Genomic DNA, 26,720 nt, shown 5'->3' with positions numbered 1-26,720 from the left:
CATGTTAATGGGGACTGTTAGTGTCCATGTTTGCAGTCACTTGGTTTCCCTGTCTCTCTTGCAGAGACATCTCTCCCTGGATGTTGCATTTGGGAGAACAGGACTCACACACAGGGGAGCTGAGCCTCTGATCCAGGAGCCCTGGAGACACTGTTCCTGAGAATACTTTTTCCTTGAGATCGCTGCATGCAATACAGGTGTAAAAGCTCCCACCTTCCTGCATCACAGGCGAGTGTTCATATAGGAAGCCTTGAGTTAAACAAATTTTTAAAAACTCTGTCTGTTGTTTCTTGCATGTCTCTTTCTGAGTAGTTTTTCACCTTCAGGAAACAGTAACAGACCCAAACTCTCTATAGGACAATCAGAAACACCAGATGGGACTGGGTTTGGTTTGATGGTTTTATTGTTTCAATCATAAATGTCAGGTTTAATGGTCAACATTCTTCTGAGATATCTGCAGCCTTTAATGGTCACTGGCAGGTTATGCTGGGAAGCTTAGTGACCAGTACTGAACAGATCCATACAGAAGCCATATGCACTTGAAATGATTGTCAAGGAGTGAGGCAACTGTTGCTATGTTGCCACTTTTTAGTTCTCCTCTCTTGATGATGAATGAAGAAAAGTTCCCTTTCTTCATTCTTGCACCATCCTTCCCTGAACTTCTGCCATCAGGAAGCTCTTTCTGTCCCTGTGGGAACAGCTGAGCAGGTTCTCATGGTCATTTCCCAGCTGGTGGTGAGGGTGCCCTGCTTTTCCTGGGGGATAGAATGTCTGGCTGACTTCTATTCAAGTTCTCCCCCTTCTCAGTGTGTGTGGGCTTTTTACACCTCCTTGATTTCTTGCAGACTCCTTGAGGCTTCAGCCCTGTTGTTTTCTGGCACATTTGACATGACATGCAGAAGACTGAAACAGCACAAGGCTTTGGAAAATAGACCACATTTTTCCAGACATGTCTGGCCCTTTCAGGCAGTGACTCATCTTTACACTCTCAGATGTCCATTTTGCCTCTTTTCACAGCTGGCCCTTCTCAGAGAGCATGCATCTGGCAATTTACACAAGCCCAGTTCAGTGCCAGACAGCAAGGGAGAAGAAATGGCCTGTCAACTGCAAGACAGAAAGAACTTACCTGGACAAACAGCCATTCTCTCCTATGACAAAAAGCAAAACCCATCAGAGAAGACAGCAACAGGATCAGTAACACAAGAGAGAGTATATTCTGTATATCCTTTCACACTTGCTCCTACCTGGCATAGAAAACTAAGTATGTATTTTGGCAGAGAGAAGTCTTGAGGCATCATTCATCTTGTACCACTGCCCATCCCTGGCCTGCAAAAAAAGGTATTTTCAGATGAACTGCAGTGGTTTTTAAAGCAAAACCACAGCTAGGACGCACTGAAGGACACAATCCACCAATGCAAATCACTGAGTAGATTTTCACCCTCAGGAAACAGTAACAGACTCAAAAATAATCTTTAGAGTCATTAGGAAATGCCCTGAGGAAACTGTGTCACCAATCACAGGCTGAAGGTATAGAAATAGATCACCTTTGTTCACCAAAAGCAGGCATTGCCATTTTGGCATTTCAGTGGCAGAAAAGTGCTCTGCACCAACCCATTTCTGTACATGCCAAGTCAGGGCTGATCTTCACCCTGGAGCCTTCTCTTGCCACAAGGAAAGGGCAAGGCCCAGCTACAGCACTGATTGTGACAGCTGCACTCAGCCATTGAGTGTATACATGACTATTCCCAAATCAGGATTCTCATCCAGGAGAGGTCTCTTTCCAAGCAGAAAAGTTGCAGTGCACTTGTTTACATACCTTGCTCATCTTTCTGCCACAGAAAGCATGACTTCTGCTCAAGCACACTCAGGACATTGAAGGATGTCCTGTAAACCTCTCAAAGGCAGTGTTCAGATGATCAAACCTTGAAAACAAGCACAGACCTAACTGTTGCAATCATAGAATTAGTGGCAAAGATCCTGAAGATTGAGACCAATTTCTCCCCCACCACTGCCAAGGTCACCACTAAACCATGTCCCCAAGTGCCACATCTACACAGCTTTTAAACCCTTTCAGGGATGGGGACTCCAGCACTATTCTGGACAGTCTGTGCCAGGGCTGGACGAGCCTTTCCAGAAATTCTTACGGATGTGCAACCTGAACTTCCTCTGCAACAACTTGAGGCCAGTCCCTCTTGTCCTGTCCTTTGTTGCCTAGGAGCAGAGCCTGACCCTCACATGACTACATCCTTGTGCCAGGGAGTTGTGGATAGCGAAAAAGTCCCCTCAAGCCTCCTTTTCTCCAGGCTGAGTACTCCCAGCTCTCTCAGCTGCTCCTTGTACTTCAGACCCTTCCCCAGTTCCATTCTCTTCTCTGGACATACTCCTGCCCTGCAATGTTTTTCTTGTAGTGAAGCTCCAAGAACTGACCCCAGGACTAGAGGCACATCACTACAGGTGGGTGGTCACTGCCCTGGTTCCACTGGCCACACTGTGGCTGGTACAGCCCACGTGCCATTGGCCTCCTTGCCCACCTGGGCACAACTGGGCTCATGTTCAGCCGGCGTGTGCCCAGGGGGACAGGGAGTTGAACAGCAGGCCTTCCCAGCCGAGCAGTGGTCTACTCTGGGGAGTCCGAGCTGTCCCAGCAGGATGGAGCTCCGGACGCCACCCCGATACCGCAGACACAGTCTGGACACACCGAACACATCCCAGACATCCCGGAGAACCTCACCCCCACAGCCCCGCCCTGTCTCTCCTTCCGTCCCCGTTTCCACTTCCGCCGCCGTTTCCGCTTCCGGCAGTGGTACTGCGATGTCGGCTCTGGCGGCGAATCCCAACAACCCCGTGGTTTTCTTCGATGTAACCATCGGCGGGCAGGTGGGGATGCTCCAGGACGGAGTGGCGGCGCCCGCGGAGGGACTGCGGGGATAACTAGGGATGTCGGAGTCTTGTGGGGATGAGAGAGCGCAGGAGGTGCGGGGGCTCAATGTGGGGCTTGCGGGGCCGCAGCTGGAAGCTCTGGGAGGGGCGGTGCCAGGAGACGGATAGCGGGCCTGTGGGGAAGGGCTCGCAGGGGAGAGGAGAAGCACTACGTTAGGAGGGACGGGCATGAATGGGGGTGAATAAGGTGACCGGATCTGTGGGAGTATTCGGGGTCGGGCGGCAGGCGTCTTTTTGTGAAGGGACCTGGAAGACTCACCTAGCCCCCGTCTGCTTAGGATGTTGGCCGCATGAAGATCGAGCTGTTCGCAGATGTCGTACCCAAAACAGCAGAGAACTTCAGGTAATGAGCAGCTACTGTTCCTGCAGCTCAGCCGGGACTGGAACTGCAAAGGCTTTCTGGTGCAGGAATGGCTTTTGGTAGCAAACTGATTAGCTAACTCCCACCCCAAACTGCTTCACCTGCTTTGTGTCTCTCTGTTCTCAGAGATGCTGTGTGGCATCCTGGGCTCTCAGGGGACCCTGTCTGGCTGGAAGGGGTCCTCCTCTGCCCTCCTCTCTGAAGCCTTCTGATTTGCTCCATGCATTTAGAGCAGACAGTGCCTTGTGTCATGGTGGAGGTCTCCTGGTCATCCTGTTTTCCTGCCATCAAATGAGGAATGCACCATGTGAAATCCCACTTCCATTGGAAGGATGGACATACCCTGCTCTCTATCAAACACACTGTCTGCCCCATATTCACAGTGTCTTACAACCTTGGTGTTAACTCTCTGACCTCCTCACGACAAAAAGCACAGAATATGTTTTGAAATGGCAGGGGGAAGGAATTGCCAAATCCTGTTTCTCTGGGAACATCTCTGACACAATAAGGAAAATCCTGTGCACCAGTTTGTGCAGCCCTCAGAGTTCACATGCACCTAACACTCTGCTCTCTTTTTGTTTGCCAGGCAGTTTTGTACAGGTGAATTCAGGTAAGTGGATTATAATGTCCTTTAAGTGTCCCACTGAGAAACAGGGCTGGGTGAGGTAGAAAGGGTTTGTCTTGAACTTTTTTATGTTGTACTAGTACAAAATGGAAGAGAAACCTGCTCTGAGGAAGTTGTGAGGGGCTTGGAGACTCACAGAGATGGCAGGTTTCGCTTTCTGATATTACTTTTTTTGTGCCCACATGGCTCTATAAGCTCTATCTGCAAAGCCCACCTGCTTATGCTGCACATTGCAGTGGGATCCTGTGAAGGTGATGATGTGGGTGTTATAGGGAACAGAGTCATTCATGTGCAGAGCCCACTTGAGGCTTTTTTTTGCCTTCAACAGCAGCAGCTGAGAGGCTGCGGCACTTGTTTGTATTTCAAGGCAGCTGCTAATGTACACAGCAACCCTTTGGGACTCTGAATTGTTGGGACTATTTTGTGTTGGGATATCCGGTAGGTTGCAATAATTCTCCTTTTCACTGCCCTACAGGAAAGATGGTGTCCCTATAGGTTATAAAGGAAGCACTTTCCACAGGTAAATCGTAGACCGTTGTTTGCACACTAAATAGCAGCCTGAGCCATACAGAGTTTTGTGAGCTGCCTTAAGCTATTAGTGGTATTGGAGACATTTGCGGATCATGGCTAATGTAATTCTATGGCTTTGGGGGACCTGGGGATGCTGTCCTCCCCACTGGGAGGAATCCCCTGTTTCTGGTGTGCTATGTCAGATAAGGCATCTATCACACAATCACTATCTCTGTACAAAAGCAATGAGTCCTAAATGACCTCATATCAACAGTTAATATTTATTGTAGATTTTAGGCTGCAGCATTCACAAACTGTGTTAACTTCTGTTGCACAGCAAGGCAGAACCTCTTTTCATGTTACACTGAGCTTCTTGAGGCTTTTGGCCACTGGGAACTAAGTGTTGTTTTACTTCTTTAGGGTAATAAAGGATTTCATGATCCAAGGAGGTGACTTCGTAAATGTATGTACTCTGGTACTCTTTTTGTCCTTTTCCTCTATGGTATAACATGCTACAGTTTCCAAGGGTCTTTGCTGATTTGTGGGATCTCCTTCTTTTCTGAGGTATCCAGTAGTAGCTGGAGGTATGCTCATAGCATTGCTGCCATCCTACTGCAACAGACACTAAACCTCTTGAAAAGGAATCTGGAGCCTTGTGAACAGGCATTCTTCCCAAAATATTTTCTCTCTGCAGTAGCCTATCAAAACCCTGGAAGCTTTCAAAACTTGAAAAATTTTGTTTGCCCTGTTTTCCTTCCCCCTTCTGATGTCCTCCTCCAGACAAAAACCTCTGTGAATTTCAATTCATATTGTAGATAGACCCTAAATACAGAACCCAGTGCGTAATGTAAGAGGTCATTTAAATCAAAACTAACCTTTTGTTACTAAATTGTCTCAAAATAGAAAAGTCTTTGCACCCACAATGGTGGTTGTGCTCTGACACAGGGATAAGAATATATGAGTAAGGCTGAAGGGTCACGGTATCTTCATTGTTCTAGGATCCAGTAAAATTATTTTAATTTTGGAAGCATTTAAAAATATGAGGGAAATTATAAAGCTTTTTTAATAAACAGCTTGGTTGTATGAAAGTCTCTGAGAGAAATGACCACACAGCAGGCGGTTCAGCAACACCAGACTCTGTTGTAGTTGCTAGTTGTGACACTGCTCAGATGAACCAGTGCACTGTATTACTTGCACTGCATCTCAACAGACTTTACAGATTGCTCCAGTATTTGGAATTGATATATTGTATTTATTACAAAGCCACAGTCACACTGACCCCTGAGACAGGGTGCAAATTTCTGTCTCAGAGCCAAAAGTTTAAGTAAACTACAGAGAGCAGGAGGGAAACAAACAAGGGCTGGGCAAGTAGAGCAAAAGGAAGTAGTAGAAAGTACAAACATAAACAAAAAATCCTTATTTTAGAAACTACCCTTGCAGAACAGAGAGATTGCTTTCCTATTTCCTGTAAAGTCACAGAAAATAAGGTGAAATACATAAAAGCCCTGTAAGCAAACTTTTGCCATGTAACCACTTCTGCTTTCTTTGTCACACCATCCCATACTTCTGGGTCTCCTCCCTTTTCCTTTCCAAGTTCTGATGGGTCTGTACCAAGCAATCTGTAGCCTCCATTTTGCTCTGGGAGGCTTGGACTTAAACTTACCATCTGCATGGACTTCTGCCAACATATGAATTGTGAACAATGATCTTTGTAGTTAGAAACCATTTGCTGTTCTTGTTCAGAAATGAAACACTGAATGTGTTCACTGCTAGTGTATGTAAATGGCAGTACAAAATCCATTTTGCCCTTTCCTCTTGCTTGGAAATATTAAATTATTTTTTAAATTGAATTGTTCTGTAGCAGTTGCTACAGAACAAATGCTGTAGCTGACTAGGTGCCTCTGTCATGCAGGGAGACGGCACTGGAGTAGCCAGCATATATAGGGGTCCTTTTGCAGATGAAAACTTCAAGCTGAAACACTCTGCTCCTGGCCTGCTTTCTATGGTGAGTGTAAAATAATGGCATCACAGACTAAAAAGCTTTGGGAATTTTCTCTGTGCTCTTTTCTTAAGTGTATATAATATTTGCTGGACCACAACATCTCTGCCATTTGGTACAAGTTCTGTTTTGTAGCTACTTGTCGAGCAGATACTTCTGGGTTAATATGTTGAGTAACACAAAAGTCCTGATTCTGTAGCATCCTTTCTTTGCTTCCTGTTGGAGCGCTGGGACAGGCTTGGCTTGATTGCTTTCAGAAGAGCTTAATTCTTACAGTTTTCATACAGTGGTGAGTTGGTGGTGTTTTCTTCTTTCCTGTTCTCAAACCTTGGCAAGGATGAAACAGAGAGATTTGGGAGTTCCAAAGCCACAGCAGTGTTACCATGCTATCTTTTAAAACAGACCTTCCTATTCAACATAGTAGGAGAAACTGCAACCATTGCACATTGTCTGGTAGGAGCAGTACTCTAAGTTTTGGAATAGAAAGCAAATGCAGATAGTATTTCAGTATTCCTATCCACAACTGCTTCTTCCCCAGCTCTTTCAGATGCACTGCCCTTAAAACCAATTGCTTAGGACATTTAATAATTTGGATTAGTTATTCATCCATGTTGAAAACATGGCCCAAAAAGAGGTGTCATGGCACAGCTAAGCAGCTAGTATACTGTGGTGTGAGAGAAGGGATTCACTCCAGTTTTGCCAGCTTTGTGTTAAAAGTGGCATGGCTCTGAAGTCATTATACTGTGTCAAACCTTGAATCCCAGGAACCATGGATCCCAGCTGGATTCTTTTGAAGCTGGCTAGCATTAACTAGAAAGCCAAAATGATCCTGTCCTTTGCAGTCCTGCAGCTGCAAAACTTGACCAGTTCACTCGTCAGGAGAGAAACTTGCGTTAGTACTCATGGTTGTCAATATTGCAAGTGGCCTTCAGTATTGCAGACATGTTTCCTTAACAGAGTGCAAATGCTCTAGGTTTTGTACTTGGGTGTGAATAAAATTTCACATGTGCATCCCACAGTTCCTGTGATTCCTGTGCCAATATAGTTGGTACTTTTCTTGTCATGGTCATTAAAAATTTTTTATTTTTATTCTGAGGAAACCTCCCAAAAACCAGAAATCAGCTGGGTATTTTTCTTGCCCTGGTTTCTGGTGTTCAGTTTTCCTCAGGGTAATACTGCAGCCAATAAATAATTGTCATCAAAACATTCAGCCTTTTTTCAGGAGTGTGCTCTAAAGCCTGGACTTTGACACAGTCTTGTATTGAACATGTCTTTGTAGATGTATAATAAATAATTGGTGACGTGGCTCTTATGTGTTCTGGTGTGACCAGAGGTGGTGACATGCTACATCCCAGCACAGGGTGCTCTCCTGCAGATACACATTTTGTTTCCTTTGGTTTGTCTAGCAATAAGCTAAAAATAATACCTACTTGAGCAACACCTCTTCTTTATGTGTCTGCCTTCAGTTTTGGTCAGTCTGAAATGGTATACTTGTTGTAATTTGCCATTCTCAACCCCCAGGCAAACAGTGGTCCGAGTACCAACGGCTGCCAGTTCTTCATCACTTGCTCCAAGTGTGACTGGTTGGATGGGAAACATGTTGTGTTTGGTGAGTACCTGCAGTAAAAGTCCTGGAGTACCAGCTCACATACATCTCTGCAGGGCAGCTGTTAAAATAAATAATGAGAATCAGAATCTTCTCAACTGGGAAGAACCCAGAGGGATAATCAAGACCAACTCCTGACCCTGCACAGGTCACCCCAAAAATCCCACTCTGTGCCTGAGAACACTGTCAAAATTCTCCAGTACCTCTGGCAGCCTTGGGGCTGTGGTCATTCCCTGGGGTGCCTGTTCAGTGCCCAACCACCTCTGGGTATGGACTGCTCATTCTTCCCTCCTCACTTGTGCTATCTGAGGGATCTGTGCAACCTGATACTGTGATGGATTACTGTTGGATCACTGTTGAAATGAATCATTTTTGCACAGGTTAGCTTTAATCCAGATCAGTGTACAGTGTACTGTATTTGTACACAAATCCTTGTACCAGTGCAGAGGGCACAGATGAGTGAAAGGATTCCTTTCTTCTCCACTATCACAGAGGGCTGAGCTCTCACCAGAGTTTTGGACAGTAATTCTGTGAAACCATATCTGCTAACTTGCATTTACTGCTGGTTGAATTGTAGGAGTTCCAGGCCAGTATTAGCTGGTGGTCTCAACACCCAAATTTCTACACATCACCCCTGTGATGGGAAAAGGCACTTAATCTGTGCTGAATGTGATGAATGTTTGAAGAGGGATTGTTTCCTTTATGAGTTTAGAGATCAGTAACAAACCCTGAAGTGCCCAATAGCTACACACTGCCCAGGGCTTTTCAGGAAGGACAGAAATGCATGTACCTGTGATGAGTGGGGGGGGAACAAAGGTGAAAAACAGCCATATTGAAGTGGATAAACTTTTTCATTCTAGGTAAAATTGTCGATGGGCTGTTGGTCATGAGAAAAATTGAAGTAAGTTTGAATATGGCTACTTCCTTGTGAATGCCTGCATTGGAAAGTTATGTACGTGATTAAGTAGAGTTGTCATGCTGTCTGTTTACAGGATACCAGGGAACACCAGAGTTGATAACTGGCATTATTGGTTGTCATCATTATAATGTAGCAGGAAATCTATTGAAGCAAGGCTGTCATATGAGTTGGCTTTGGAAATGCTAGGATCTTGTGACTGTGATAGTCTTTGAGTGGGGATTGCACTCTTGGCTTTATTAGCTTTGCATTTGTTCAGAGGCTGAATTAAAAAGTTGTTCCATCAGCAGCTCAGACAAGAGCGTAAAGCATCTCACTTCTTTGCCATTGCCTGGGATTATTCAGTGGATGCAAAATCATCAGTTCTGCTGATCCATGATCAACATGTTTAATAAGAAAAAATTAAGCTAATCTCCTCATGGGCTTCCAGAGGCTGAAGATAAATATAGTCCAGGTGATGATTTCTGCCAACATCAGGCCTGGGTGTCATGGCAGCATAATGAATAGATTTATCAAATAGTAGCAAGTTCTCTGAGACAGCCAGTGTTGACTCCATGACATATGTGGGATAATGTGCACAAGGGTCTCTAATCTAGAAAGCGGGGCAAAACACAGAGCTGTTGAGCTTTGAGAAAAAGTCACATGGAAGGAGTAGTACAGCGTGGTATAGTCTGCTGGAGCATTGTGGTGAGCCTGCTTTGCGTATCAGTACAGTGAGACCAAAGTAAAGAAAATTAGAGATTCAGAGAACAGATGAGTCCAGTGCATCAGGAGTTTCAGAATGCGGGTTTTTTGCCACTGTCTCTTTCCTTTCTCTGTGAGCACAGGTTTGTTTTGCTTGTGGCAGCTGCTTTTAGTATCAAAGCCAGAGCAGCCTCAAGTATCTCCATGATGAGCTCTCCAGTTTTTACACTGTTGCTTTCCTCCAATTCAAAGGACCAGCCTCTGGTCTGTATCCCAAACCTCTGCTTACAGAGGGAATTCACCAGCTTATGATTGGGCCTGTTGCCAAATGTGTAATGGTGCTTTTCTACTCCTCAGAGCTGTGTCTGGAATTCCCTATTCCTCGTATTACAGAGATATCTCTTAGCCAATCTTCCAGCACCTGTCACTGCCTGGGTTTGCTGTGCTTTTGTAAGTTTTAATGTTCTTTATTTGTTTGCCCCCAGAATGTGCCTACAGGTCCCAATAACAAACCCAAGTTGCCAGTTGTGATCTCTCAGTGTGGGGAAATGTGAAGTGATGAAAAAGCAATGTGGTAAGTCTCAGTCTTCACAGGCACAGTGCTATGAACTCTAGGCTGCTCTGCTTCTTACTTTTCTCTTGACTTATTTTCACATTTCTTTGAACCTGCAAAGAGCTGTGTCAGGTCATTGAAACACCAGAAAGTGCTTCTCTAACAGCATTTGTTTTTTGCCAGCTGAAGTCCCAGAACTGGCTTCCTTCCAAGCTGCACAAACACCAGAGGCAGCACAGCAGGAATAAGATTTTGCAGGTGTAGTCAAGGGGAAAATGGGTTTGTGGGAGCTTTTTCTTGGATTGGGTTAGGCTGCCTTGAAGCCTAGATTGTAGAAACTGGATGAAAGGGAGTTGCAGCAGTAATCCCTCTAGCATTACCCAGGCAGTCTGGTTGGTGGGAAGCCTCACTTTGACCTGCAGATTGGAGAACTTCCAAAAAACTACAAAAATCAGACTATCCATGGGTGGGACAGGCAGGGATCAATAAAAGGAGAAGAGAAAGGGAGGACTTTTGAGCCTCCTTGCTCAGTACCGCTGTAGGACTGACACTACTGAAGGACCAAGGAGTTACCATTTTGCATAGTCTTACCTTGACTTGAAAAAAGTACCACTCCCTCTATCTGAAAAGAGATGTTTTCACTATTTACTGTTACTTAGGTTTCATATTGGTTAAACCAATAGTCTCAGGCTAACATACAGTAAGTGTTCTGTCTCCATTTGTTAGCTCAATTTACTGTAAAATCTACAGGTATTTAAATCTGTCTAGATTTCAGTGTGTTGGGCTGCAGCTTGTCAAAAATCTGCTGTATTAGCCTTTTGGTTGCTGATTTTTTCCAAATTTCAGGAGGCAGTTTGGACTCACAATTTTATACTCACAATACTCACAATTTTTGACCTTCCATTAAATTATATCCAAAGGCAACTGGAATTGCAAAAATGTTCCCTCTTTTGTAATAAAGTCTTAGAGACCTGCAGCACTTCAAACTCTTGGGAGCTCTTGCTATTTGATGAAGTTTCAACAGGGAATGTAATCATTCTTCCATTCCCCTGGTTCTTCTGGTGGCATTTACAGGCTTTTGAAAAAAGTCTGCTAGTAAGGCTGTCTCTTTTCTTGCAGAGCTGTGTTGAAGGGTCAGGTCTCCTTTAGATTTGTACTCCATCCCAGACTTTCTTACCATTTTAGTTTGGAGTACTGTGTCCCTGGCAATCCCCAGCTTGAGCCTGGAAGCTTCACATTCATAGGTGCAATGCTGGTGCCAGCTTACTTATTTCCCTAACAGGTCTTAGGAACAGCCTTGCTGCACTCTCATGTCTCTCATCTGACTGGGAACAAGAACAGCTTTTGCATTGCCTGACGTCAGAAAGCTATATCAGCTACTTGTCAAGATCCTTGAAAATCAGCTGGGAGAAACAGGCACTCTTGCTTTTAACTTCAGAAGTAGATGCAGTTGCCTGACAGGCAGATCCAGGAGGATTCCTGAGTTCTCTGGATGATGAAAGCTGGTGAAGCTTGTGTGTGTAGCAACTGGCATGCATTTAAAATTGCTGTGTGGCCCCCAGTATTACTGCACAGCCTGGCTGTTGTAGGATCTGTTGGGAATGGTTGTCCAGCATTTAGACTTACATGTTTCTTCTTCCTTTCAGTGTTCCTTTACTGGTGATTAGACCTGTGCTGGCTCCAAGCAATTCCAGTTCCAGCCAGCTCACCCACTGCCCAGACTTCTCCACAGGCCAGATCCATCCTCTTGATGTTCTCCTGAAATTATTTAATAATGGGCTTTTTTTTTTTTTTTTTTTTTTTTTTTTTTTTTTTTTTACATTTTGAAATGTAATTAAAAAATTTTTAAACATGTGCAGTGCACATCAATTAGCATTAGTGGGAATGGATTCTTCTCTAGGTGAAAAGGGCTGTAACATCTTCAGCAACATGCATTGTCCCTGGCCAGTTAGTCAGGAACATTTACTGATTGGTATTGAAAGAAGGGGTGAAAGGAGCTTGGTAGAGCTGTGCTGCACCAGCTCTTTCACTCGGCAGGTAACTACAACTGCCTGGCTGGCAGAAAGGTTGTTGGCACATCTTGGGAATCTCCAGAACTGAGGAATTGGTATAGCACAGATTCCATCACCGTGAGTGCTACACTCTGAGGAGAGTTCTGATGTAAACAGGTCTTTCAGTCATCGAGCTGTTATGTGCCACATATGTTGGAGGAGGGGTTCACCTGAGTACTTACAAGGGTGTTGGAGCAGGCTTGGGAAAAACAGAATGGTGATGCTATAGGAATGAAATTGGGGCTGCTTGTCCTGTTTAGTGAGGAGAGTGCAGCTGAGGCTGCCTTTCTTCCAGAACAGGGCTGGGAGCTCACCCTCCTGGCAGGGGACAAGCCAGCACCCTACACAGTGCTGGGTTCCAGCAGGAACTTCTCATCCAGCTGTTTAAAGGTAAAGGACCTGATGAAAGTTAGGACAGAGTCTGTTCTGTCACATGCAGGTGATTCATCCCATGTGGAAAGATCCCAACTGTGCCTGGGCAGTGGGTATAGGGTGCACTCTCTGCCTGACCTGAGCCTTGCCCAGCACTGATAGGCTGGAGGAAGTTCCCACAGGCTTAGCTGTGCTCTTTTCTCTCATGGCTCTTTGAAATCCTAGGAGAAGGCTCTGGCTGTCAGGATTCCTACGTCCTCATTCCTAGAATTGCACAGCAGCTGAGAACACTCACTTCTCTCCAGCCTGAGGCATGTCACTTTGTACCTGCAGAACATCAGGTGATAAAAGAAGCACAAGCACCCCAGTCCTTTCTTCCTCAGCCCCACACATGCTTTGCAGAGGGCTCTCCTGTGAGAGGAGGGTTGAAGATTCTCAACAGGCTGGCTCAGGTGCCTCAAGGAGCTATGCCTGGCAGTGCTGTGCTGAGGTTTGCACTTCTGGCTGCTGGTATTCACCATTCAAAAAATTCACCATTTTTTCACCAGGGAAACAAGTTTATTTCTGGTCCAGGATTAGCAGCACTTTTTCAGCCTGATGTATTTATACCACTGCCACCACCTGGCCTCACTTCCTGCATAAAGGGGTCACAGAGCTTCCCCAGATTAATTAAGAGTGGCAAATCCATTACTACCTCTTTGTTATTACAATGGCTAATTACATCCCATTATATTTCCCTTAAACGTGGAATGTTACCTGCTGGCTGAAAGTCTTCTCAAAAACCACATTTTTTGTTTTAATTCCTCCATGATGGTGTCACCCTTGTGTTGTATGTAGCAAATCCTGGAATGTCCTGTAGAGGAGATGATGGAACTCCTGTCAGCTTCCTTCAACTGTGGATGCTGCAGCTGGAGATGGTATTTCTGGTGGCCTGTGCATTTCCTTGAGGGTCTGAGTTGCCTTTGGATTTCACAGTGTTACTCCACAAAGACATCATTGGGGTCCACAGTTTTGGCTGTAGGTGCATGGCTCTGACATTCCCACACATTTCCTCCCTGGAGTTTTCTTCCTCATGGGTGGCTGCCTGGTGTATTCCCTAATTTGCATTCTATAGTAAGATTATTTTTCAGGTGACTCACTGAAGTGGTTTTGGTTTGTTAATTTAAGATTTCTTTAATTTTGAGATTTTTTAATTAATGTGTTGAAGAGTGTGATGAGTTTTAGTGTTGGCTAATCACTTATGTATTTATTTCTTCTTGTGAGATAGGAAGATAGGATTAGGAGAATGGTAAAGTAGGCTTAAAATTTTAAAAGGTATAAAGAAAATTCTATTAACACTAATTAAAAGAAAAAGATAGTAAGAATTAAAATCTTTAGAATATTTTTTCTTTATTTTATAACTTTTTTTAAACTGATTATGTAAAGAAATGAAATTTAAAATTTTTAGTTCATTTAATCCTTTTTAAATAGTTTTTTTTTTTTCTCATACAAAACTATGGCAGTCACTAAGCAGCATCCAATTTTGACATCATTCTAGCTTTTTTATCCAGGTCATCATCCTGGTGCTGATCCTGTGGGACTGTGTTATTGTTTTCAAGCCCTTCCCTTCATTAACTGAGTTGAAGATCAGGTGGAAGAGTTCCCAAGGGAGCAGGATGAGACCAATGTTCCTAGTGGGTTGATGTGGTGGGTTGAGCTTGGCCTCATTCGAGTCCTTCACCTGGCCAGGGTGGAATGTAGGGAACTGGGATAGTGAACTGGATGGTGATTTGTGTGCAGTGCTGAAAGGGCTGATCCCAAGGGGATACGTGTTGCTTGCAAAAATGGTGGAGTGGTGGGTCATCTCCCAGAGACCTTCTGAGTGGTTGCTGATGACCTTTCCCTCCTCCCATGTCAGACGAATGACATGACCAAAGCAAGAAATGTGGCCACCAACCACATTCTTCAACTAAGGAAAATTAACTTGTTGGACAAGGACAGGGGTTTCCTCGGGACCTTCCCTTTGGGGAACCCTGCAAGAGATGTCGGGTACCTCCAGGCCGCTGTAAGGTGAATCCATAGAGGTAAGGAGGTGCTGAGAGATGGTGGCTGGAGAAAGACTCTAGCAGGGTAAAGGACCCAGCACTAATGCTTTTCCGACAGCCTGAGTGGGTAGAAGGGCTCAGGGTGAGAAGCTGCTCCCGCCCTTCCAGGGAGGGAAGGATGCGATGTCTAGGGAAAAGCTGATTCCCCGCGGGTCAGGTCAGTGCTGTTACTGCACATCCGGACATGGACTGGGGAGCTCTGACAGCTCCAAATCCGTCATTTCCCACTGGTATTTAACGCTCCCGGGCCCTTCTGGCAATCATTAACGGGAGAGGGCGCCCCCGGCGCGCTAGGCCGGGAGCCGCCCGCAAGATCGCTCTGCCCTGGGTCTTCCAGCGAGCGGAAGCGGGGTCGGGGACAGCGCCGGACAGAAGCCACCGGCGCATGGTCGCGCGCACTTCCCCGATCGTGCCCGGTGGGGGCGGGAGCGGCGGCCGGAAGGGCCAATCAGGGGCGGGGGCGGGGACTCCGGGTCGCCCGGTGAGAAAAGCTGGCTTGGCACCCACGGGCGAAGCAACCAATGGCGCGCGCTCTTGGGGAAAGGCAGGTGTCGTCGCCAATAGGTTTTCGGTGGGGGGCGGTGGCGGGTTGGGGAAAGGCCAATGGGGTCGCTCTCCGTTTAACGGGCGGGCCGGATGGCGAATCGCGGCGCGTGCGGGCGGGGCGCGCGGGGTGACTAACCGGTGCGCGCCGCCATTGTGGCCAGTTCGATCGGTATCGGGAGCGGAGAGCGGAGCTCAGCGAGCCCGGAGCAGGGAGCAGCCCCCCCCCCGCCCCCACGGCCGGCCTCAGTCACCATCACACCGCGGGAGGCGGCGCAAACAGCAGTCACCACCACCGTCCGCACCGAACAGCCGCCGCCATGAGCAGCGAGGCCGAGACCCAGCCGCCCGCCGCCCCCGTCCCCCCGGCGGCCCCCGCCGCCCCCGCCGACTCCAAGCCAAACGGTGGGACCGGGAACGGGGGCAGCGGCCTGGCCTCGGCGGCACCTCCCGCTGGCGGGGACAAGAAGGTCATCGGTGAGGGCAGCTTGGGGTCCCGGGGTGGGGTGGGAAGCTCCGATCCCACTGCCTCTCTCCCTCCATGGCTGAGGTTGGCGCGCGCTCCCTTCCGCCCGGAGGGGCTGTGCGCGCCCCCGGCTCGTGTCCTCGCTCGCGCGGCGGCCGTTAGTCGCCCCCCTCTCCCTCCCCGCCCCGCGCGCCGCCGGCCCCGCGTGCCGGGTGGGGGCGGGGCAGCGCAAGATGTCCGCCACGCGGGGCCTTTGTGCGCGCGCCCTGCCACGTGCCCCTGACGTGCCGCTCCCTCCCCTCCTTCCCCTCTTCACTCTGCCCCTTCCCGCAGCAACGAAGGTTTTGGGAACAGTGAAATGGTTCAACGTGAGGAACGGTTACGGCTTCATCAACAGGTGAGTGCCCAGACGCGGCGGGCCTTGTCACGGGGAGCCCCGGGGAGGGGGGCGCGGCACTTGTGTCCCGCGGGTGACAGGCGGGGGCGGGGAGTGGTGGTGCCTTTGCCGCCTCTCGCCCTTCTTGGTAGAAGGAGCTGGTACGATTCGCCCTTTCTCCACCCCGGGGTTTCTGTCCTGCTTGGGGCTTCCTTGGGGTTGGCTTTTGAGTCCTTTAACCCTGGGCAAGAGCTGCGCTCTCGAAGCGAGTCTGTTTCCATGGCGATGTGTCTTACATTATGGTCTATCCCTTTATGGTGTTTTGGGGTTTTTTTCCCCCCTTAAAGATATAAAAGTGCACTGGCTGTCAGCACACATTTAAACTCCTGCGTAAAGTTCAGTCAATGCAAGTAAAAATTGCTTTTAGCACTTGGTAGTTTAAACACACTCTAATGAGGACACTGTCAGCATATGGCAAAATGAGCAAAAGGAGCATAGTTCACACATTCTAGTGCCACACTCAAGTGCACAGACTGGTCTCATGAAACAAGTGCCTAGAAGATTCTTTTTGTGACAGTAGTTGATGTGAAAGACTAATTTGAACGCTTTGAGAAGTATGTAGGTACCTGAAGTAGGTCTGTCAAGGAGAGGAAGTGCTCTGCAAACAAGTTTTTAGAAAATGGGCAATTCTTGGCTCCATTGGCTGGAGGGGGGCTCCCTGGACTGTTGCTAGAGCTGTTTCCCTTATTTTGTGGTACTTAAACTCCCCAGTCTCAGAATGAGGCTGTGTACTGGGAAATCCCCTTTAGGCCAGCAAGTATAGTGTTATTATTGGAACTTTTGTTTATGTTTGGTTTAAACACTGCCTTTTGGAACTGCCTGTTACTTTATGAACTAGTCTAAATTGTTAAACTCCTGAATTAGTTCTGTGTCTGCAGCTTTACAAACCTGCCTCCCATTCTGTCCAGTTTGCATTGTTCATCATGCCATGCTTCAGTTCCCAGTGTTGTGGAGTCACCAGTGCTGAGAGCTGTTGTCTCTGGCCTTGGAAATGCCTCCCAAGTCCCAGCCACAAACCCCACCTCGAGGGAAGGCTTTTCCTGTTCCCTCAGCAGTGAAAATGTTCTGTGGTGTCAGTCAAGCAAGGAAGCAGCAGCAGCAGCTAGTTGAGACATCCAAGTAGCTTCCCTAGTCATTAATTTGGCAGCTGTTTAATCCCTGAGGTTGCCATTTGTAATGAGAAACCCAGCATGATCTCATATTATCAAGAGATTAGAGGCTGGTAACTGAAGGGGAGGACATTTCCTCAGCTCTGAAATCTTTACCTGGCTGCAGGGAAGCTGTGCAGGAGCTCCTGCCCTTGCATGGCTTTGCTTTAGCCAGGTCTGCTTTCAAATAAAATGAGACTATGGAACTGAAATGAGCTTTGAGGTATGTGCATGCTCACTTCAGGTATTTTCTGAGTCTTTTTAATGTTAGAAGTGTGATTCTGTTACAAAATAGGAAGGAGTTTGAATTCTGGGTCTTTGATGGTTGTTTCTCATGTTTGCCAAAATAACAAGTTGATGTGCCAAATCCGCTGGCTTGGTCTGTACCATAACTGGAGTTGCACTGTCTGGCATGGTATTTGGTGCCCTGCTGGACTTGGCATCTTCTTTGTCTGCTTATCTATTTCCCTTTCTCTAATATATTTTAGTGGATAAAAGATGTGAGTGGAAGAGTGGCATAGTGCAAAGATCAGTTAAATTGTTTGGCCTTTAGAATGGGTGTTCCTCTTGTACCCTTCCAAATTTTCTTTGAAAAAGTGATGGTCCTGTTGTTCCATCATCCACACGGCAGCATGCTTGCTGCTTCCAGATGTGCTTGCTGGAAAACAGCATTGGGAGTGATGTGGCCAATGGCGTGGGGCTGTAAAATGGCTTGATTCAGTGAGCCCTGTGTGATCTCGTCAGTTGTCGAGCCAAAACTCTGATGTCCTCTTGAATGGAAACTGCTTTGCAAATGGATTTTAAAAATAAGTATCCAGTCTGGTTGTCCAAAATTCAACCTGGGCAAAAGTACAAGGTATCCACATTTGTGGATGAGCACTTCCTACCACTGTTTTTTTAGCTGATGATGAAGGAAGGTGCTCAGCATTTTTACTAGAAACATGCTACTATTCTCTTGCGAAGGTTTTCAGCATTTTGGACATTGTGTTTTGAAGAAGAGTCTTTCAGCTTTGGCTTTGCAAGGGCTTCTGAGTGCTGCATTCTTGGGGCTTTGGAGATGATATCAGAATGGCTCTGCTCGGCTGCCTTTTCCCAGTAACCTTTGAGGTCTGTAGGCATCAATTTCAAGAGGAAACAAGGGGACTTATTTTTACTGGTGATGTCTGATGGAATAGCTGTAGCTTGTATGGAGTTTATGGAAGAAGTTAAATTGTCAATTCTCACTTTTTAAAGCTGGGGGCAAGGAGCACCTGGCTTTATCTTACTAAAAACCAGCCCAAGTATTCTATTGTCCCTAGCTATGAGCACTTCAGTTTGGAGCAAGTTTTCACACAAGCTTACTTATGTCTTTACCTAGGAAATAAAAGCCACTTGGCTGTTGATTCAGACTGTTCCATGCAGTAATGAAACTTAACACCGCAGTGAGGGTGGGTTGATGTGGTGGGATCTGGGATGTCCATGCTTCTGGAGTGGGGGAGATGGCTTGTGCAACCCTAACCAGCGCAAGGTTGTCTCTCTTGTGCCTTTTCAGAACAGGATAGAAATTTCTGACTGAAGCTGGTACTGAGCTGTGGTTGTTCGGGCTCATGGCAGATGCAGAAACTCTGCCAGGGTCATGCTCAAGGGTGGGTGCTCTTGGGTCCTTATATTTACAGACCTGAGCTGTTTTCTGTTTAGTGAGAGGGGAGACCAAGGCTTTACCAACTGTGCTGCCTACCCGGGCAGCTGGTGTTGCTGTGCCTCAGGTGAGTGCAACATTGAGGCTGAGGGGATGCAAGTGAGGCTGCAGTGGCAAGGGCAGGGCTGCTTCCAAAAGCTGCAGTAGCCAGTCTACCACAGAGCAATGCTGGGAAGAAGTTAGTGCTCACTGTCAGGTGTTCAAACATCTCTGGTGATGGGATGTGAAGGATAGAGGGGTGTGCAGCAGTGAGGAGGAGAAATGTGCCTTACTGAACGTTCAGCATGTGCTTTGCACTTTGTGTAAGCTGATCTTTCCTACACACAGTAAGCTAATAGGAAGTAGTTGAGGGCAGGTTGAAGAGTAATGCTCAAAGCCTATTATGATATATCTGCATTTTCCCTCTGTACCAAACAGCTGAATTTTTAATTTACTGTGCATTTTATTCATGAAGTTCAATTTCCTGTTGTCTTGCAGGAATGACACCAAGGAAGATGTGTTTGTCCATCAGGTAAGATTTCCGTGAAACTATACTCTTTCTCAGAAATAGCCTGTTCCTGACCCATTTAAGTAGGACTGAAGTTGTGGAAAAGCCTTGCCTTTTCATTGTTACTTGAACACAAACAACTGCTTCTTGGTTGCATTGCAAGTAGAGCCTGCTTGCATTTTGGGGTTTTGCATATTGGCCAAGTGGGCTGATGGTGTACAGTGATGAGAATTTCACTGGATGCTAGCATGGACTTGCGGATAACTGCTTGGAGTCCAGTGATCCTGTGGATTCATACAGTGGTTAAGTAAGCATCTGGAAGTAAAGTTAAATGAAAAGCTTGCAGCAGGGAGAGAAATTAATTGAACTTAGGGATAAAGTGCCAATGAAACTTTTTTCTTAGGCAGAATTACAGTTTTGATTGCTCTAGGCTTCCAATTAAAGTCTACAAATACTTTAGTAGTGGCTTTTCAATTTAACTGATACATATCCTTAGATAAAATGTATGGCAAATAGGTAAGCCTCTGGAAAATGGACCAAGACTGCACACCACACCTGTGTCTTACTTTATGGAGCAGATTTGCCTTGATTTAGTTCTTTGTCTGAATTGAGAGGCTGTGATCAGCAGTTTGCTTTTTACCCTTTCTGGCTTAGGGTCTCCTTAGTAAGCAGCCCACAAAGAATTCTTAATGGAGCCTGCATGTCTCTGGCATTAAGGAGTCCATGGGTCATTCTTTTGTCTCAAGTTAGGGATATGCTGCTGATGTTAACACAAAGGAAGGGGAAAACAATGCCTGGAAAGTGTTTTGTTTTTATTATCTCTCAGCTTCATGTTTGTTCTTTATCTGAATTACCAGCTTTTAGAGGCACTGGTTTTTGAGAGGTTATACATACCCTGTGGGTAGGCTTTCAGACCTGATGCGCAAACAGGGCCTCCTGTAAGTGACCTTGACTTACCGGTTGTGTTACAGGACTTGTCATGTAGCTGCTATCTATGTTTCTGAAATAACAGTTTGGTAATGATTTGTTTTAGTGTAATATTTTTACAATTAAACAGTTATAGGGCTCTAATCGGAAAGAAATCTGGTTGTTTGAGAAATCTAGTTGTGTATGCTTTTCTCCATTACATAGCTCAGGTGTCACAAAAAGCTGTTGGATTGGCTGCTTGTTGTAATAAGGCTTTCCTTAAAGTTACTGAGACTTGTGGGCATGTTTTTCCGTTGATTCTCTGCAATTTAGGTGGAAGAAATCTAATCCAAATTGTGTGGCAAGTATTTATATTAAAGTCGTTACACTTTTATTGCCCTTCAGTTACAATGTTTGATAAACAGGACATGCCTGAGCACAGTGTGTATTGAGTATTAACTTGGCTGTTCAAGATGTCATCCAGTACTGCAGAGCACTGAAAACTGAGTCTGTTCTAAGTAATGTTGTTTGACAGGTGGCTGCTAATACAGAGGATTGTCTGGTGCTGACACCTGGAAAAGACCAATCCTTGTTGTGCACAGCTGGAGTAGATTTAGATTGGTTAGTCCTCTAGTAGAAACTATGGTGTTGGAAGCCTTGGAGGAGGAGATCTCTTGATACCTGGCCATTTTTATGTTTACAGAGTATGGAACACAGAAGCTGCTGTATCCTGTGGTGTGTGGGAAATAATGGAGGGCTGGAAATCCAAGAGGGTGATTGGAAAGGCTGTGATATTTTGGTGTATAGGCATCAGAGGAATGTATAGCTATCATAATGATGTTGAATTTTAAACTGATTAGGAATGCTTTAGCTAGTGCATGGTGTGAGAGTTTTCCTCTTTGTTTTGAAACTGCCTTTTTAGCCAGCAGACAGCATGTTGATAGGTGCTTCCAGTTAATGGTAAACCTGTTGCACATTTCAAATAGTCTGGAGCATAATACAGGTACATTTTAGGACTTCTGGGATTTTCCCAATGATTCAATTGCTTTTTCAGGAGTACAGGTCTTTCTCCTAAGATAAAGAAACTAAGTATTTAGTAATCTTAAAAAAAAAAATCTTCCTTTGTATTCTTATGCTGTGCCTGCACTGTTGTGTCGTTAGACTGCCATAAAGAAGAATAACCCCAGGAAGTACCTCCGCAGCGTAGGAGATGGAGAGACCGTGGAGTTCGATGTGGTTGAGGGAGAAAAGGTAAACACAACTCTCGGGTGTCAGAGCACACATGGAAAACTCAGATTGCAGGCTTTGGTGTGGTGCCTGTGGTCTGAGTTGACGCCTGATGACATCCAAGGAGGTGAATGGTTTTTCATTTCTTCACAATATGGAATTGCTCAGTATTAGACTGTTACGCTGTAGCTGGTGGGATGGTGACTGTTTCCCTAATGCTGTTTCCACTCTTTAGGGCGCGGAGGCAGCCAATGTCACAGGACCTGGTGGAGTTCCAGTGCAGGGCAGTAAATACGCAGCAGATCGTAACCATTACAGACGATATCCACGTCGCAGGGGTCCTCCACGCAACTATCAGCAGAACTACCAGAACAGTGAGAGTGGGGAAAAGAACGAAGGAGCAGAGAACATACCAGAAGGTCAAGCCCAGCAACGCCGTCCCTATCGCAGGCGGCGGTACCCACCTTACTATATGCGTAGGCCCTATGGGCGTCGTCCACAATATACCAACCCTCCCGTACAGGGAGAGATAGTGGAGGTAACATTTGCCTGACATATGATGCTAAATGGGCTTGGTTGCTTTGGAGCAGGGTGATGGGATGCACCTTTTGACACTCATTGTAGGTACTCCTGATGATTTTGGTAAGGTTTGGCAGTAGTGTGAAATTAAGTAGCTGAAGGTCTTCATGTTACAGCTTCTAAAAACCAGAGTGTTTCAATTTGTATGATTAAGTGAAGAATTCTCCATCATGTGCACACCTGTTACCTAGAACTGCTGTCCACCTTGACTGGACTGGTGACCTTCCAGCTCCTTTCTCACAGTGTGACGAGCTGTGGAGTTAGTGCATTTCTGGTTGGGGCTGAGACAGTCTGTGGCTTGATGTCTTGCAGGGTGCTGACAACCAGGGTGCAGGAGATGGCAGACCGGTCAGGCAAAACATGTACCGGGGTTACAGACCAAGATTTCGCAGGTATGCTACAGATCAGCTGCTGGTTTTAGCCTTGTTCAGCAACAGAACCAGGACATGGTGATGCTCAGGTGCTGCATAGTTAAAGCCTAGCTTGACTTTCAGGGGTCCTCCTCGTCAAAGACAGCCTAGGGAGGATGGAAATGAAGAAGATAAAGAGAACCAAGGGGATGAAACCCAAAGTCAGCAGCCACCTCAACGTCGGTATCGCCGTAATTTCAACTACCGACGCAGACGCCCAGAGAACCCTAAACCACAAGATGGCAAAGAGACTAAGACAGCCGAACCACCAGCTGAGAACACGTCCGCTCCCGAGGCTGAGCAGGGCGGGGCTGAGTAAATACCGGCTTAACATCTCTACCATCATCCGGGTGCGTGACCAGGGGCCTGGGGATGCTCTTTGCTGGCTTTTTCTTTTGTTGCTTTTCATTTGTGCCTTACAATGTTTGGACTCTTCTTGCTCACGCATGCTGTAACTGATCTGCAAGTGTCTCTGCAGCACTGAACTGTGAGGCTTTGTTCCATCAGTGGTGACTAATTGGGAGGACTTAGTTACAAGCTTTAAGTGTCATTGATGTAATACTGTTACAATTAAAATTTTGGCTGTGTGCAGTAGTTCAGGTATACAGCAGTCTCTGCTCATGCAGAAATCAAAGCAGTGCAAGTGTAAAGACTTGAAAATAGTCAGGAGAAGCATATGCTGAGATTTACCTAGCTCCATCAGTGCCTAAGCTGAGTCCTTGCAGGGAGGTGGATGGCATTGTGACTTTGGCATCGATTTCTACAGAGGTGATGTAGAATTAGCAGGAGTGTCTCAGGAGCAGCTTTTTGTCTAATCAAAGCACTGGAAAAACTGGTAGGAATGGCTGTTTCATCATAACGTGTGGAAGCTGTGTCGCAGTGCCGAGATGTGGACTTGGGAGGGTTGTGTGCAGGGCAGGGGCCAAAGACTGGGTTAGTTGCAAGGGAACCTATCTGTGGCTGGGGCTTGTTTCGTGCTGACTTGAGAGACGGTTCTGCTAGTTTGGAATATTTTCATTGCCAGGACTCTACTTGTTTGGCATTTCTTGTCACTCATGTGTGTATCCTGTTCCTTTTGTTCCTCGCTCCTTGCTTATTGGGGAGCAGGAACGTGGAAGAAGCATTTAGGCTGTAGTGGGAGCAGTCTGAGTGGTCACATTGATAGGAAGGACAGGAGCTAGAGGACTTGGGCTGGGAGAAGGCTCAATGTTGGCAGCAGCTGCAGCCTCTCCAGCTGTGGGAGCTTGGGGACTTGATCTGCATGGACTCTACTGCTTCATGTTCCACTTGCAGATGGATAATTCACTCACTGTCCAGGCTGTGCTGCAGTGATCTCTGTGTACTTTTGGTGAGCATTTGTATCCTGGTATTCATCTTTGTGGTCAACACATCTTGGGTGAATTAGAACATGGGCTTCAGAAGGATATCACAGTGACACCTTGGCTCCTCTTGCTCTCTGGTAGCATTGGAGAATACTGGGTTTAGTTTCTGTGCTTTGAGCAATGGCTGAATTTTGGCAGACCCTGGTGGGAGCAGCCCTCCCTATGAGTGGAGGGATCTCTTAGGGTTTAAGTTAACTGCTCTCTTTGAAGTCCTTGGCATTGTTCCTGTGCATAGGTGACTGGTGTGGTGGTGGGGGTGGAGTGAGGCTGACAAAGAGAAGTAGCTGGTGAGGGTTGGGCTGTGAGCTTGTGACAGGATGAATTTTTGAGTTGCAGGTGAGCCTTGGTACACAAAGTACCCCAGTAACCCTTTGACACCTGTCTGATCAGCCTTTTTTTTTTTCCCCTCTTTTTCAGTTTAGTCATCAAAGAAAAGACTTCAAGAAATGAAGAAGAAAATGAAATTCCAGCAATAAGAAATGAACAAATGAATTGGAACTGAAGACCTTAAGTGCTTGCTTTTTGCTGTTGACCAGATTACTAGAACTATCTGCATTATCTATGCAGCATGGGGTTTTTATTATTTTTACCTAAAGAATTCTCTTTTTGGAAATGATAAACGCGTTTTTTAAATGCCTGTTTTTTCTCAATATACCTTTAAAAAAGTTTGTAAATTGTTTCATATCTGGTCACGTTGAGATTTTTAAGAACCTCATTTTTAATTTGTATGAAATATACACCTGATTTTTTCAAGTCAAACTGCAAGCATCAGTTAATAAAGGTCTTAAAGAGTTGCCATGTGTCCTTAGGTATTTTAAAGGTTTTAAGTAAAATGGTTTTAACTATTCATAGAAGGTTTGGGGGGAAAAATGGCTGCTTTACTCTTTGGGCATACAGGCTGGTGGGTTAAAGCAGAAAAGCTGAAGTAAAAAAAACAGTGAAGGTGCAATTGAGGCACATTGGAGAATAATGGGCAAGCACAGAAGGGTGGGAGTTTCTTGTGCTAGCCCAGTGTATTTCCAGGAGCTGTTTGCTGGTACAGCCTGGCTGTGTGCTTGCTGGAATGCAGCACTTGGAGACCTGAGGTGGTGTGAGGGTGCTTAAAAAAAAAAGGGGGGGTAGGGGCGGGACCTTCCCCCAAAAATGGTAAAATCACACATTGGTTTGGATTGAAGGAATGAGGAGTGTTAAAGTTCACCTCATCCCATACCCTGTCAGTGGGGCAGGGACACCTTCCACTTGACCAGTTTGCTCCAATCCCTGTCCAGGTTGGCCTTGGACACTTCCAGGGGTGGGACATCCACAGCTTCTCTGGGCAGCCTGTGCCAGATTCTAGATTCCAAAAAATCCCAGACTTGTCACTGGGGCTGTGCTTTAGCACAATTGCTCCATGAGTGCACTCCAGAGCCAGCTGGGTGCAGAAGCACAGAGATGGAGCTGAGCCTTATGACAAAACTGGCTTTGGCTGCGCCCCACTGCCATGGTGAGAACCTGGTGTGTGGGGATTGCTCCCTCAGCATGGACCTCACAGCTGTGCCATGGTCTGACAGCACCATTGGAACCACTGCAGAGCACTTGCAGGAGGGGTTGGCTGTCCAATGGCAGCTTTTGGGACCTTTGTACATACTAGTGAGCTCTGTACTCTTAGTAGATTTCCTGTGAGCTCCAGTGTCCCAATCACCCCTGGTGTCCCAACAATCCTAATGCTCCAGGCTTTGCTTTCTCCAAGCACCTGCTAATGCTCCCACCTGCCCATTCCCTGGTTGTGCCACCCATGAGCATCCTGCCCTACAGATGCTGCTGTTTGACGCAATCTTGTCTTTGCTCCTTCCTGTCACTCCGTGTTTGAATTTTCTCCTTTCCAGGTCCCTGGGGTCCTGGGAAGCAGGGACAGAATTGCCCTGGACATTCCTCTTGCAGAAGTGTGAGAAGCTGCAATAAACAACATCTTTGCTGTTTTTTGGCTTCATGTGAGGGGGCAGATGGCTCAAGAGGACCCTTATAGCACCTCTGGGTTCTGGATGCAGGTGCTTTGCAGCCTGGCTGGGTTGCTGGAGTGGGACTGCAAGTCTTCACATCTATCTGTTTTGGGGACTGACTGTGCCCCTGCAGCACCACCTGCTCAGACCCGGAACTCGACCTTCCTCTTCTCAGGGTGACAGTACTAAGGAGCTTCTGCTTGGTTTCCCTGTGCTGCAATGGTGTCTGTGTGCTTAGCTTGGGGTGAGAAGTAAGGGATGAGGCCACTACCAACATTCAGTAATTGAGGGTGGTGGGGATTGTGTTGGTGGTAGTTTCAGGTTCTAGCTTGTTTTCATAATGGTTTATAAATGCTGAAAATAATTCATTTGGAAAACAGAACTCAAATTTTGTGTGAACGTAAAAACTGCACTCTGCTGGTAGAGCATCTCGATCAGGCTTCAGACTGATTCACCTCCTTGTGTCTGGTGTGTATGGCTTCGGTGTTCCTTCATGATCCCCCATGAAAACATGGATAACTAAGTGTTCCAGACTCCTGGTTTGTGAGCACGCATCTTGTGCTGCCCTGAGTCTGAGCCCAGGGAAGGTTTCCGGTGGGCCTGGTGTGGGAGAGCTACCAGCCACATGGAGTCAGTGCTGCTCCATTTGGAAGACTTCCCACTGAATTCTCGCAAAGCATGGGCTGAGCAATGTCAGAGGAGCTAATCTGCCCTCTGTTCTGACAGCTTTCCCAGGGAACAGAGGGGTATCTTTCCTTAAAGCAATACCTTTCTGGGA

General features: G+C 46.4%; 2 protein-coding genes and 1 long non-coding RNA gene across 17 annotated transcripts; 2 read left to right on the top strand and 1 right to left on the bottom strand.

Annotated features, from left to right (window-relative positions):
- Positions 1–385: 385 nt before the first annotated feature.
- On the bottom strand, positions 386–2,865 carry LOC110472237 (uncharacterized). Of its 3 annotated transcripts, none has more exons than XR_002465705.3 (3): positions 2,732–2,865; positions 1,817–1,922; positions 386–1,326 (listed from the first exon to the last, which is right to left on the bottom strand). It is a non-coding gene; the product is annotated as an uncharacterized LOC110472237 (long non-coding RNA). The 3 variants fall into 3 exon arrangements; XR_014949830.1 differs by lacking the exon at positions 2,732–2,865 and adding an exon at positions 2,532–2,661; XR_014949829.1 differs by lacking the exon at positions 2,732–2,865 and having other exon boundaries at positions 1,817–2,661.
- On the top strand, positions 2,759–12,047 carry PPIH (peptidylprolyl isomerase H). Of its 6 annotated transcripts, XR_014949824.1 has the most exons (11): positions 2,759–2,877; positions 3,219–3,283; positions 3,888–3,911; positions 4,402–4,446; positions 4,857–4,899; positions 6,349–6,441; positions 7,957–8,044; positions 8,902–8,942; positions 10,127–10,215; positions 11,477–11,710; positions 11,841–12,047. XR_014949824.1 is itself a non-coding variant. In XM_021533743.4 (10 exons), exons 1-9 carry the CDS (start codon positions 2,812–2,814, stop codon positions 10,193–10,195), a joined length of 534 nt encoding a protein of 177 aa, XP_021389418.2. In that variant the 5' UTR covers positions 2,759–2,811; the 3' UTR covers positions 10,196–10,215; positions 11,841–12,047. The 6 variants fall into 6 exon arrangements, 5 of the variants coding, with proteins under 5 accessions (XP_021389418.2, XP_021389420.2, XP_031362481.1 ...); XM_021533743.4 differs by lacking the exon at positions 11,477–11,710; XM_085559073.1 differs by lacking the exon at positions 11,477–11,710 and having other exon boundaries at positions 2,845–2,973.
- A 3,359-nt stretch (positions 12,048–15,406) lies between these two features.
- On the top strand, positions 15,407–24,757 carry YBX1 (Y-box binding protein 1). 8 transcript variants are annotated; one of them, XR_014949828.1, is made up of 9 exons: positions 15,407–15,721; positions 16,044–16,107; positions 19,450–19,483; positions 21,527–21,616; positions 21,828–22,130; positions 22,484–22,563; positions 22,666–22,931; positions 23,875–23,929; positions 24,386–24,757. XR_014949828.1 is itself a non-coding variant. In XM_085559076.1 (8 exons), the coding sequence occupies exons 1-7, from the start codon at positions 15,565–15,567 to the stop codon at positions 22,898–22,900; spliced, it is 963 nt and encodes a 320-aa protein (XP_085415202.1). In that variant the 5' UTR covers positions 15,407–15,564; the 3' UTR covers positions 22,901–22,931; positions 24,386–24,757. The 8 variants fall into 8 exon arrangements, 4 of the variants coding, with proteins under 4 accessions (XP_085415202.1, XP_021389424.1, XP_021389423.1 ...); XR_014949827.1 differs by having other exon boundaries at positions 24,381–24,757; XR_014949826.1 differs by having other exon boundaries at positions 22,654–22,931.
- The last annotated feature ends 1,963 nt before the right edge of the window (positions 24,758–26,720 follow it).

Source organism: Lonchura striata, chromosome 21, assembly GCF_050655825.1.
Source record: "Lonchura striata isolate lonStrDom1 chromosome 21, ASM5065582v1, whole genome shotgun sequence".
NCBI lineage: Eukaryota > Metazoa > Chordata > Aves > Passeriformes > Estrildidae > Lonchura > Lonchura striata.
This window is presented reverse-complemented; position numbering and strand designations above follow the sequence as displayed.

Bases quoted from the DNA above. Each gene is read 5' to 3' on its own strand.
- PPIH (XM_021533743.4), top strand. From the start codon at position 2,812: ATGTCGGCTCTGGCGGCGAATCCCAACAACCCCGTGGTTTTCTTCGAT. The intron at 4,900-6,348 runs GTATGTACTCTG...TCTGTCATGCAG, and splicing joins AAGGAGGTGACTTCGTAAAT to GGAGACGGCACTGGAGTAGC. The intron at 8,943-10,126 runs GTAAGTTTGAAT...GTTTGCCCCCAG, and splicing joins TGGTCATGAGAAAAATTGAA to AATGTGCCTACAGGTCCCAA.
- YBX1 (XM_021533748.4), top strand. From the start codon at position 15,565: ATGAGCAGCGAGGCCGAGACCCAGCCGCCCGCCGCCCCCGTCCCCCCG. The intron at 15,722-16,043 runs GTGAGGGCAGCT...CCCTTCCCGCAG, and splicing joins CGGGGACAAGAAGGTCATCG to CAACGAAGGTTTTGGGAACA. The intron at 19,484-21,526 runs GTAAGATTTCCG...TTGTGTCGTTAG, and splicing joins AAGATGTGTTTGTCCATCAG to ACTGCCATAAAGAAGAATAA.